General features: G+C 37.9%; 1 protein-coding gene across 11 annotated transcripts in view; it reads right to left on the minus strand.

The window, feature by feature from the left end:
- Positions 1–13,489, minus strand: part of DMD (dystrophin) — a 1,138,094-nt gene that overhangs the window by 763,636 nt on the left and 360,969 nt on the right. For all 11 annotated transcript variants that reach the window (XM_075097793.1, XM_075097785.1, XM_075097765.1 and 8 more), the window contains one exon: positions 1,412–1,535. In XM_075097793.1, the coding sequence (XP_074953894.1) occupies positions 1,412–1,535 (124 nt within the window). The remainder of the gene's footprint in view (positions 1–1,411; positions 1,536–13,489) is intronic.

The raw sequence follows: 13,489 nt of genomic DNA on the forward strand, positions 1-13,489 counted from the left end.
AGTCTTAGAAATGGACAATATGAGGTGGAACATCATACTGGTTAGGGAAACCTGACAGTGCAGACATCCAGCGTAATATGCAGGTCAACACAAGCTAATTTGCCATCCTTGAAATTATTATGTTCCTCAAAATGGGAATATTTGAAGGGGAGACAGGAGCATTTTCTTCTTTTTATTATTCCTCTTTGTTTCTTTTTTAATTTTACCTACAATGAAGATTGAAGAACTGAGAAAATTAACTATATCTACTTATGTATTTGATGAATCTCATTAACCCAGTAATGAAGCATTTGAACCCATCAAATATTCTGTGTATTTTTGATCCATTTTGCATATTGCATATTTATACACACACACAAATATTTCACATAACATGAAGTGGTGTCATGAACTAAATTCAGGATATTACATTCTAATGGATACTTACTAGCAGAAATATTATGACATTAACTATTAAATTGAAATTATTGCAAGAAAAATATTATTTAATGTAAGTAAATTTACAGTCACAAAATTCAGTGTTCCTCAATCTTATCAAAGCTGATTTATGATGGACAAGCAGACAGTGAGAAAAAACAGCAGTAAAACTATCTTCAGTACAGTAACTTTGTTCCATCTGCTTGTGTTCTAGGAGTATGTACCACCATATATCTTAACAAAGTTTCATTATATACAATGATACTGTAAGAGCTAATTATAAAAAACCCTTCCCTTTCTCTTACTCAGAAAAGACAGGCATTTTTGCATCTATCTACAAAAATTAAACATGGAAGAAAATTTGTGATAGTTTAGTTTTCAAGGGCTAAATTCAGAGTTTGTGAAACATATACACAAACATGGCTACCCCTTAAGCAGTGCAGAAACATTCACTTTGCCAAAAGTAGAAAAGAACAATTTTTGGTTCAGGCTTGGTACTACAATAGAGTAAAACAAACAAACAAAAATATGTGGAGACTGGTGATTTTCATATCTATTTTAAAACACTGAAAAAATAATTAGATACATATTTCCTTTAGCATAAACTACAAGATTACACTTTTCATGTTCTTTAATTTATGCATGTGTAGTGTCAAATTAAGCTGTTAGCACAGAATTATGGTGCATATTTCAGAAGTAATGTATAGGCTTTGAGTCAACTTTACCAAAGACCTTCAAGAATCTAGAATATCTTAATTAAATATGAGTATGCATGAATAAAAAAAAAAAAATCTCTGTACTCAGACAGCCTGTGTAGCAATTTTGGTACCAAAATCTGAAATTTACAGAAATAGCGAGCACTTCTAAATATCTCGTACATATGGACAATCCATGCTCGCCAGTCTACATTTGCACTCATTTAAACTTGGACTTTGAAAGCACTTTGACAAGTTAATACAAAATAACAGGCATATATACGAATACTGTCTCCTACATTGACTCTTTCTCTGAGATCTGAGAGATTGCCTTCCTTTCGATATATTGCAAACTCGGGACTCTGAAGCACTGCTTCTGAGCGGGTCATCCAGCTATGGAGCTCTGTTGTATCCGAGTCAAACCTAAGAGACAGAGGAGTGCAATAAGACATTTCCACAAAATTTCTGAAGATACCATTGACAGTAAACAAGTTTAACTGGTTGCTTAAACAAGTGAATAAGCAGCAATTTAAAGCCCCCATATTTCATTAGGTACCTTATAAAACTATTAACTCTAAAATTTGGAAATACAGATATACTACTTCATTTTTAAGACCATGATTTGACAGTTGAACAGGTGCAAGAGTTTTCACAATGAGGATTCTAATCTTACAAGCTGATGTTTTTGGAAGACATGAAACAAGTTGTTCTCCCAGTGAAGAAAGTATATCACAAGTCCTGTTGGCTCAGCTGAGGATGTAAGGCCTATCTGGCTCACCATATGCAGCTTTCATACCTGTAAGATTTTAGTCCTAGCTTGTGCTGATGATATTATTAAGGGTATTCAAGCAGGAAATTTAACCATTAGACAAGAGTCTCTTCAAACTGACTCACATTTGTTGTAGAATGTAATTACTAATCAACAGCAGATTACAATTTTCCTGCAGCTAAAACTTTAGAAACTGCAAATGAAGATTTCCATTTTTCTGCATACAGCTTTTAACTAGTTTTTAACTGTACAGCCTTTTTACTTACAGTCTGTATTGTCTCATCAACTCCTTTAAAACGGATCTTAATTTTTGTTATGCATTCAGAAGACAGCAGGTCAAAATGAAGGTGACCATATGCAGATATTTAAATTGTTGATGTGTAGAAAAATCAAACTGTGATTCTGTATCTAATGTAGTTTTTAAAACAAGAGTCTTGAGAGAGATTTTTTGCTCAGCTGTTCTAAACTACATTCTCGATTGCATTTCTTTATTGCACTATATGTTCTTATATTTATATCTAATTTATAGCTCATTTGACTTTTGCAGGAATACCATGCAAGCAATTGAACAGAAAGACGTAGAAAAAAAGAATCAGCTTTATCTTTCAATTTGTTTGTAAATATAGCTTGTATCATTCACATAAATTGAAAATCTGCTAAAAAAAAGAACTTGAATGACAATTATATCTTTGGAGGAATTAATTCTTTTATAACAATACACTCCATATATATATAAAATAAAATACAAGGATGTACGGTAAAATCAGGTGCTACAGAAATCTACGTATACAGAAATGAAAACTGAATACAAGAGTTCCATGTTTGATCTAGTACTTATGCCTTCCTTTTTTCCTTTTTTTCCTTTTCCACTGTGATCTTTATGACTCCATTTAACAACATGGTGTGAAAGGCTGAGTAATACATAATGAAAGCAGAAGAAAGAAGAATCACATACTATCTTAATCCCAGCCCAATATTCAAATTATAAACACTTTGGAATAATGTTGATAAAGCAATTCCCAATAATACTATTTGAACACTCATTGAAGGAGATAAAAAATGATTGTGAAGTAATGAAAGGTGCAGAAATCTTCTAAATTTTATAAAGATTATAAATCTTTAAATAAAATTATTATAATATATATAATTATAAAATTATTATTATAAAGATTATAAATCTTTAAATAAAAATTATATTTTCTAATTTTATAAAGAATTACAACTTCAGAGGTGGAAGACAAAAGAAAATTCCCAGATGGTTCAGGCAATCTCTGTGCTGGTACCAGATTCTAATCCCTGAAATCGAACTGCACTGCTGGTTAAGAGCTTCCTACCTCAGCTTTTTTTCTGATCCTGTGTGACGTTAAATCAACTGTAATTCTTGAAGTATGTTATCCTCTATTCTGCATATTTAATTAATGTTCTCATGAAATTGAATTAATTGAGGATTGCTGAGCTACAGGGAAGCCCCCAAATCCAGTGCATACTTTTTTCCAAAAAACCCCACAGTATTAATGCTGTACTGCCCTCTCTTTAACAGAAGTATCTGGTTCGGTCCTTGTCAGCAACACAGGCACATTGAGAAAAAAGGGAACCTGGTTTAACAGTCAAGACAGAATTTGATCAGCCTATAGGTTCTCAAATATATGGGACTCCACCGTCTCTGCCTTTGGCTCTTCAAACTCAGTAAACACTGTACAAACCAGCCCCCAAAATTAGCAGCCCAGGTTAGGGAACGTGTTGCCACTCCCTGTTGCCAACATGCTCTCCATTCCCCACTCTCTTCATGGTCAGCAACCATATAGGCGAAGTACACAGGAAAGTAATGACCATTTCTTTCACCTTACTTAAATCTATAGCTAAAGCTGGCTGTCTCGCTGCAGTTAGCTCTTGTGGCAGCTAGGATGTTTTATATCACTGGCACAAAGCAGCAGTAAACTGAAGACCACAGACCACAGACCACCAGACATCTGATAACAACGAAGATGAGTTTACCCGTCCCTCAGTACCAAAATCCCTTGGCTGCAGGCAAATTGTATTACTTCTAGTGTTCACTCCATTCTCAAGCTGCAGATAAAGTAGGGTCACAGAGACCAGCTCTCTGAAGAATAGCCTGGTATTAACCTGGTATAGGATGGAAACTGACAGAGCAAAATATTTGCCAGTGATCAGTTCTTCGTTTCTTAAACAAAAAGACTAGGCCCCTGCTTCTGCAACATTCTCCCTGGAAGAGGAATAGGAGAATTTGGGACAGTTCTGATAGTACAACAAAATAACCAGGAACACATCCCATGGCCCAGAGACTCATCGGATGGTGGTATGTATTAGCCACAGCAGACAGCAGCTTGACAGAGCTGATCTTGGATAACAGATTGCTCTGTCACTTGCAGTTGCTGCTGGAGATAAATGTAACTCCACAAACAAAGCCTCCTGCCCAAAAAAAGGGCTATAAAGAGGGGGGAGAAAAAGACTAAAAGACATTAAAGTTAATTCTAAGTAGCTTTTTGCAGCACATAAATATCCTTAACATAAAGACATTTTTCAATTACCTTGGAAAAAAATTATTCTCTCTCTTATGATCAGCTTGTATAAAACCAGGAAATACAGGTAGAATACAGCATTTAATCATTCCACTATGATGACTGGACCTTTCCTTTCTGAGCACAGCTGCAGTTACAAACTATATTAACTCTAGATTGATATCAAAGGATCAATACAATCTTTAAATCTCCTAAGTACAACTATACTTTTGACATAAAAAAGTAATGCAATATTACCTTTCTAACCCAATAAAGTTTAGTGCATGTAGAATTTGTTAAAATAAATCTATGGAAGACACTAAAACCAAATCACTTGAGACAATTACTCTGAATAATTACCTTACTTTAATGTGCACGTTAGCTTGCTCCCCACCTAAAAATTCAATCTGCAGCAGAGGATTTATTCTTTATGCAGCACTCATGGTTTGGTTTTCCAATTAGTCTTTCCTTCTGCTATTCCACAAGAGAGATACTATCTTTTACTGCTCTCACTGCCCTCTCTCTACAGGCCAGCACATGTCAGCTGAGTTCAAATCCAGTCTCTTTTTACTCCAGAGCATGTTTGAAAAACCATCTTCACATTTTTAATCCATGTCATTTCAATTTTAATGGAGTTCTCCCACAAATTGATTTTCTGGATCATACTAAGCCGTATGCCCACTTCAGATACCCATTCAAAAATCTTGCTGAGATCACCACATACACTTGTTAAAAAGTGATTCCTTGTTCTAGCTTTCCCTTCCTTTTCTGTATTAAATACAAGATAAACCTCACCTTCAAGGCATTCACAACTTAGTTGCTTTTATTTTTCTCTTTCTGTGCATGGAATTTTTAACCCAAATAGCCAGCAGAGTATGATACTCAAGTCCTACTACAAGCCCACTATCTGATCAAATACCTCTGGAAACGACTAAGTAACAGGAAAAGCTAATTTGTTTATATTTCACAATAAAGCCAAATGCAATTCTTATTAATAATCAAAGGGCTGACTGACTATAAACATTCCATCTTCTTAATATACCTTATAAAGGCCTATTGTGGTTCTCACAGCCAAGTTCATCTAGCCAATGGTATATTTTAAACTTGTAATCTTGCCTTTTTTTTACACACTCCCACAGTAAGATGGTGACAGTGAAGTAATGTGCATGCACTGCCTTTCCATATATTTATACAAAAAATATGAATGCTGTACAAGTTCACATAGGAACACAAGTTGTGAAGTTCCCTGCTGTGATGTGAATTTAAGCTTGAAATTGTTACTGTGTTACTGCTACTATGACTAGACAGTGGTTTCAGGACTTCATTCTTTCAAGAGACAGAAACTGCCTTAAAATTTCCTTTGCTCAACTGTTTTTTCCTTCCCTCCCCCCCCAAAAAACACACCAAGCATGTCACCACTGTGTATCTTGAGCAGACATAAGACCATTTGCCTACCCATTGAGCTGGAAGGGAATGATACAACTGTGAACCACATTTCTGAATTACTGCTTTTCCATGGCTGGACTGAAATGTCCAGTTTACCCGCGGTATTCGACAGTTTGTAGCTCTTCGTTGCCTATAACATGTTAAAGAACAACTTTGCAGTATATGCCTATTGGCAGAATTATTCTGTGATGAACTAATTCCCTGCTGTCTGTCTTCCTTCTCTATATTTGTAACTGATGAGCCGTTAGTTGGAAAATAGTCTTGTTTTTATCTCCTATTTCAACAGTTTATTTGTCCTAATAAATATTTTTCCTTTCTTATTTTTTTAGTTCAGTACTCAAATATTTTTATTTCCTTTCTGAATGATATTCTGGATCTCCTTCTACACTTGCATTACTATTCAGTTTAGCCTCATCAGCAGTATGACCAGCACATTTCTGTAATGCACACCAAGCCATCAGAGAAAATACTAGAGTGAACCCAAGTGTCAATCTCCTTCAGAAACTTCACTAGTATCATCTTATTAGTTTTAGTTCTCCTTCTTTACCCAGCTCTTCATCTTACCACTGGTAAGATGAACCGCACCTTCCCCAGCCTGAGCAGTAATTCCTGAACTGTAACATGAAATGCTTTGTAGAAATTCTGACAGATCCATCACATTTCTCATATGTAAGAAAATAACTTTTGGCTAAGGCAAATTAAAATCTAGAGTTTGTTGTAGAGTATGTTCATTAACACCATTTGCCTTCAGCAAACAGCCAGTGGCTAGAGACACAAAGCAGTTTTAAATCCAGTCAGCATGCCTTCCAGTGAGTGCCAACTGGTACCACTCCTGTAATATAGGAGGTAGTTTCAGACATTAAATGTGAGGAATAATATTCATTCTCAGTGTATTTGTTACTATGCCATTTCTCACCTCACAAGGGTTAAAAACAAATGAGCACTGAGAAGTTATAAAGTGTCCACGTTTACAGACCTCAACATACCCGTACCTCTTCTTACACTCTAAATGAAAATGTTTATAAATAATTCATCCTGTATACAACAGAAGACTATCCTTTTGTGTCTCAGTCACCTTTTCCTTTCCTCTGGCACCGGCTACACAGATACAACACTGAAACCAAGGACAACCAGGAAAAATGAAGACATGGTCATCTTATTTTTAGATTTGCTAAGTAACATTAGATAACAATACAAGACCAAAAGCTGCATTTCAGTAAGAGGATAAGGGCCAGTCAGCCCAATGGAGTTGCTACAGAAGTGCTAAACAATCAGCATTTAGTTCTGACTAAAGTAATTCATAGGACACCAAAGGGCTCTTTGAAACAACTGCTATCAAAACACCACTTGGAATAGTCATTACAATTTTTCTTTGACATATTTTTCTACAAAAATCCAAACTTTTCTAAATAATGAAGCATTACAATCCCGAATACAATCATTTTCAAAGAAATGAAGACTACTTTTTTCCAAATATTAACACTTGTTAAATGAAAAAAAAAAAACCACTAGATGGAGCAACTATCCTATTTTAACATGCCTTTCTCTTCAGAGGGCATAAAGTCTCTTTCAAATCTGAAATTAACATTATATCCATAGTAATGTTATGGCAAATAGACTTTCCTTGGAGACATTAAGAAGCATGTACAAAGTTATTTACTAAATTGCAAAGAAAGGTATCTTTGGACATTACTCAATAACATTAATATTACAAATGCGCTTAAATTTAAGCAGCTCTAACTTGTTTGCTGCTTAATAACCTACCATGAACAGAGTAATTTTCAGATTTTTTTATGCTACACAACTGACCTGTTTTTCCAAAAATATTCTTTTCCCCAGAATACCATGAAAATGAAAATGTTACCTTGCAATCCTTTCTACTGTTTACAGATTTTTAAATCTTAAAACTTCAGCTGTGTTGCATTTACCTCTACTCCTAATGCCTAATACATACTTTCAAGACCTTTATTTACAGCTCCAAATATTTTTCCCTTCTCAGTTTCAAATTAACTTCTTTGGGAAAAAGGAGCTTTCCTATGACCATTAACAGAACGTAACACATGCCTGATTTTTTCTGACATTTAGAAGCATTACTTTTGAGATAGTTTTAGATTTTTTGATGTGGTGAAGGGGGAAGAAAGAAAAAAGTAATCTGTTGCTTATCTCTGTTTTCCGTGACTTATGTGAAAAAGTTGGTTTAGGAGGCAAGAAAAAAATCAACTACTTCTTTTCCATGTATTTACGCCACAGTGAAATGGGGCAATGGAAATGTGACATTCACTCCCTCCATATGCTACCCCAGAGAGGAGGTAGAGTCGCCATCCCTGGAGGTATTTAAAAGACATGTAGATGTGGCACTTCAGGGCATGGTTTAAGACACGTGGTGGTGTTGGGTTGATTGTTGGACTTGATGATCCTAGAGGTCTATTCCAACCTTAACGATTCTATGATTCTGTTGGTCTACAAGTCAAATTGCTTCTCTCAGTTACCTCAGTATAAATGGAGACTCTTATACTTTTAATCTTTCCAAAGCACTTAGAAATGTAAAAATAAAAAGCATTCTTAAAAGCTTGATGTTTCTATCTTACCCATCCATTTTTTCTCCTCAGCTAAGTAGCTGCAGACCATACTCTTACACAGTCCACTAAGACAATATTCACAAGTAGCCAAACTCTCTTCCTCCTTGAAACTAAGCACCTAGCAATTCACACTGCAGGTGCAGTGCATCTTTAAGACATCCTCTAGTCTTTCTAAAACATTTAGATCACAGGAAAGCAAATCTGGAGCACAAATCTTTCCAAACATATGCCAATGGAGCCTGATGCATTTATTTCAGGCATGCTTTTTTACAGCAAAAATGCTGACTAAATCTTGAGAACAGCTGAAAGAAGCTGGTGAAACCTGGAAGCATTATTCACCACCTCAGAAAATCCCCAGCCTCCAATGTGCCTTTCCCCAGTGGCCCCAAAAGTACCAGACAAGAGCACGCAGTGCGTTGTTACCACAACTGCAGAAAGCAGCCAACGCAATCTGGTTATGCACCTTCAGAAGCTTCTGGCAAGCATTCAGTAATTGCTGGGTTTTTTAATCAAACAAAAACTAAGCAGTAAGGAATCATCAACTCTTAGTTATTAAATGCTCATGGAAAATTTTGACCATAAACACACACACGTACAATATGGAATGATGTAGGAGAGGTAGGTTGAGAACCCTCATTCCCTTAGCTTATTTAAAAAACCAAAAGGTATGCAGTACTATGGCTTTGTTTGTCCGTGGGTGTAGGTACAACTAAATATACACAAAAAAATCCTAAATGATCCTGCAGCCAACAATGGACACAGAAAATAACTGACTGTCTGTTTGGGAATACAACCATGAGGTTCTCCCAGAAAGAAAGCATGGATGAAAAGTTGTCTAGTCACCAATGCACATAGACATTTTAGATGAGAACCCAAATTTTAAGACGAGTTTTCTTCTCCCACTGTTATGCTTATATTCAGTACAAATTTATTCAAATTTAGACAAAAACATACTGTCAAATGTATCAGTTTCTAAGACTGCATTTTTATGTCTTAATAAAAGCAGGCACAATAACCATTATTCCAAGCTGAACCTCCTTCCCCAAAGTTTCCTCTCAAAGTTTTTCTCTGAAGCTGCTTATTGACTGGTCCTCCCACTCCAGAACACCTGTTTGGACTTCCTAAACAGGAAAGGTACGTAGCCTTTTTCTGGCTGTTCAGTTAAAAATGCCAAAAAAAAAGAAAAATTAAATGGGAAAACATTGCCTTTAGATAATATAACCATCATTCATCCTGCTGCTCAGCTCTGGACATTTCTGACATCGTTTACTTTGCACATTACTATATTACAGGTCCACTCACAGGTATTCAGTGAATAGTCATACTGTACGAGTTCTCATATAACGGTATGATTGCCACGTTAAAACAGCTCTAGTAACTCCAGCACACAGAACAATATTGCAGCTAGTTAGACCATACTGAAGTGTATTAAACAACGAAATCCCTTCTCCCTGCTACTTCTTCCGGCCAGAATTCAGCTTCCTTTCTTACCACATTAAAAAAATCTGTTCTGTGCAGCAGTGAAAAGGACTTTGATTTTAAGTACATGCAAGAAATCACAACTTATTCCATTATCTAAAGGCATCCTAGACAAAGGTTGAGAACTAGAGATTGTTCCAAGCTTCATATCCTGATTCTTAACCAAAAATTAAGCAGAACTTGTATGGTGAATGAACATCTTTTAGCATAAAATATAAATCAAAATCCATCAAACCCCACTATGCAATGGTAAAAAACATTAACATTGTTAATTTGGTAGAAGGTCTGCCAATAATATATCTGCAAGCAATCATAGTCTCGAATTTGATAATGTATCCTATTTTCTGGGAGTTACTGAAAAACATCTAAAAGACAATGCAGTCATTGGTCCCAGCCAGCACGGGTTCATGTGGCAAAAGTGCTGCTAAACGAATTTAATTTCTTTCTATGACAAGGTCACCCACCTAGTTGATCAAGGAAAGCCAGTTGATGTGACCTTTTTGGATTTCAGTAAAGATTTTGGTACTGTCTCTCACAGTATTCTCCTGGACAAACTGTCCAGCACACAGCTGGATAAACACCTAGTGCAGTGGGTGAGCAATTGGCTGATGGGTGGGGCTCAAAGGGTCATAATAAATGGGGTTACATCGGGCTGGCGGCCAGTCACTAGCAGAGTTCCATAGGGATCCATCTTGGGGCCAGTACTCTTTAATGTCTTCATTAAAGTGTCTTCATCCAAATGTCTTCATCCAAAGTGACTTGGATGCAGGACTGGAAGGAATACTAATTAAGGTTTCTGATGACACAAATTCGGGAGGAGCTGTTGACATGCTCAAGGGCAGAGAGGCCCTACAGAGGGATCTAGACAAACTGGAGAGCTGGGCAATCACCAATCATATGAAGTTTAACAGGGGCAAGTGTTGGATTTTGCACCTTGGGTACAGTAACCCTGGATATACATACAGAGTGGGGAATGAGAGGCTGGAGAGCAGGTCCGTGAGAGGAATCTGAGGGTTCTGGTTGATGGCAAGTTGAACATAAGCCAACAACGTGCCCTGGCAGCCAAGGGCCAACCATGTCCTGGGTGCATCAAGCACTGCATTACAGCCAGTCGAGGGAGGTGACTGTCCCACTCTGCTCTGCACTGGTGTGGCCTCACCTCGAGTGCTGTGTACAATTTTGGGTGCCACAGTACATTAAGGATATAAAGCTACTAGAGAGTGTCCGGAGCAGGGCCACAAAGTTGGTGAAGGGTTTAGAGGGGAAGCCATATGAAAGGTAGCTACAGTCACTTGGTTTGTTCAGCCTGGAGAAGAGGAGACTGAGGGCAGACCTCATCGCGGTCTGCAGCTTCCTCACAAGGGGAGGAGGAGGGGCAGGTGCTGATCTCTTCTCTCTGGTGACCGATGACAGGACCCGAGGGAATGGCAGGAAGATGTGCCAGGGGAGGTTTAGGTTGGATCTTAGGAAAAGGTTCTTGTCCCAGAGGGAGGTGGAGCACTGGAACAGGCTCCCCAGGGAGGCAGTCACGGCACCAAACCTAATGATATTCAGGAAGTACTTGGACAATGCCCTCAGACACACAGTGTGAATTTTGGTGTTGTTTTGTGCAGGGACAGTGTAAGGGACTAGAAACTTGTCTCAACATTGTTGGCAGGACAGTTTTAACCACCACGGCAACCAAGCTGGACAGTTTAAACACCGAAACCTCATCACCATGGCAACCAGGACAGTTTGACCTGACAGGAACACATATGTATCCTGTTGCCTCGGAGCACATAGCCCTAGTCCTCTGCGCATGTGCCTGGGCCAAGGGTAGACTGACAACATATGAGGGGCTCAGACCCTCTAGGCCCTCTAGTGATGGTACTGGGCATTCGTCCCCATTGCTGAATGGTAGGTGTGGGTATGAAAAACAGTTCTGAGAACAGTGGACACCAGCAGGAAGGGAAGGGAAGAAGGAAGATGAAAGAAGAAAGAAGAATGAAGAACGTTCTCCCACTGGATTCAAAGTACGTCGAACCAACGGGATGCCACAGATCTGTGGTGGCAGCTATCGCAACTCTCTCTCTCTCTCCCTTTCTCACTCTTCTCTCTTTCTCTCCTTTTCTCTTGCATACTTGTGGTTGGCCAAATAAAGTGACTTGGCACTTGACTCCATTTTGAGTCTTAATTCTGTTTCTGAGAATGTAAAAGAAACCTAGACACAATAAAACACTTGAATTAATCAGAAGTTAAGTCCATCCACCGCCAAGCACCTAGAGCTACCTGGGGTTGGGTGGAAAGCAAGGGGGTTTAACCTCTGCCAAACTGTTCAACCCAACAGTGGATCATGACAGACAGGAGTTGGACTTGATGATCCTTGTGGGTCCCTTCCAACTCAGGACATTCTATGACTGTATAAATGTATATATATCCTTGATAGTTGTAATGCTTTAGACAGACAATAGCTAAAACACATGGAATTTATAATTCTCAGTATAAAATTAGACTGTGCTGAAAACAGTGTTGATAACACAGGGATGTTTTTGTTACTGCTGAGCAGGGCTTCCACAGAGTCAAGGCCTTTTCTGCTTCTCACACAACCCCACCAGCAAGTAGGTGGGGAGGAGACACAGCCAGGACAGCTGATCCCAACTGACCAAAGGGATATTTCATACCATATGACATTATGCTCACTATAAAAGCTGGGGGAAGAAGAAAGAAGAGGGGAGGACTTTCAGAGTGATGGCATTTTTCTTCCCAAGTAACCATTATGCGTGATGGAGAAAAGCCCTGCTTTCCTGGGGATGGCTGAACACCTGCCTGTCCATGGCAAGGAGTGAATGAATTCCTTGTTTTGCTTTGCCTGTGCGCATGGCTTTTACTTTATTTGTTAAACTGTCTCTATCTCAACCCACCAGTTTTCTCACTTTTACTCTTCTGATTCTCTTCCCCATCTCGCAGTGGGGGAGTGAGCGAGCAGCTGTGCGATGCTTAGTTGCCAGCTGGGGTTAAACCACAACACCAAAACAAACATTACAATGAGTGTTTGAGTTCTAGCTTCTTAGCATCTTATTCAGGAGTTTAGTGCTTTAGCCAATTCTACTTCAACTCATCAGAAACTTTTCTTGTGACTTTATTAAGTGTTCAGTATTAGTTTAAAATCCCTTGTTACTTGTACTTGGAGTTACGCAGGAAAATATCTGAAAATAGTGATACTGTACGATTCACCAAATATTACCTGCCTCTGCAGAACTGTTATGTCTATTGTTGACCCACAAGCCAGAAAAAACACATTTGAACTTTCGAAACCAGGCAATATCTCCACTAAGCGTATTCTAACTATTAAAAATTCTTTTTAAAGAATGTAAAAAGCTAAGAACTAATGGAATGCTCGTCCTTCAAGCTTCAAACTACAGTCAAGTGGGACTCCCACAATGCCATACATAAAGACTTCTACTGACTATAATTACTATCAGAATGGTATGTATTGATTAACATTCTATATTGCAAAAGAGTTGGGCTGAAAGCACAAAAAAATCCACAACTCATCCTGAATAAAGAAAGATAATAATTGGTTGGTACCTTAATAGAGAACAGAAA

Source organism: Phalacrocorax aristotelis, chromosome 1 (assembly GCF_949628215.1).
Source record: "Phalacrocorax aristotelis chromosome 1, bGulAri2.1, whole genome shotgun sequence".
NCBI classification, from domain to species: domain Eukaryota; kingdom Metazoa; phylum Chordata; class Aves; order Suliformes; family Phalacrocoracidae; genus Phalacrocorax; species Phalacrocorax aristotelis.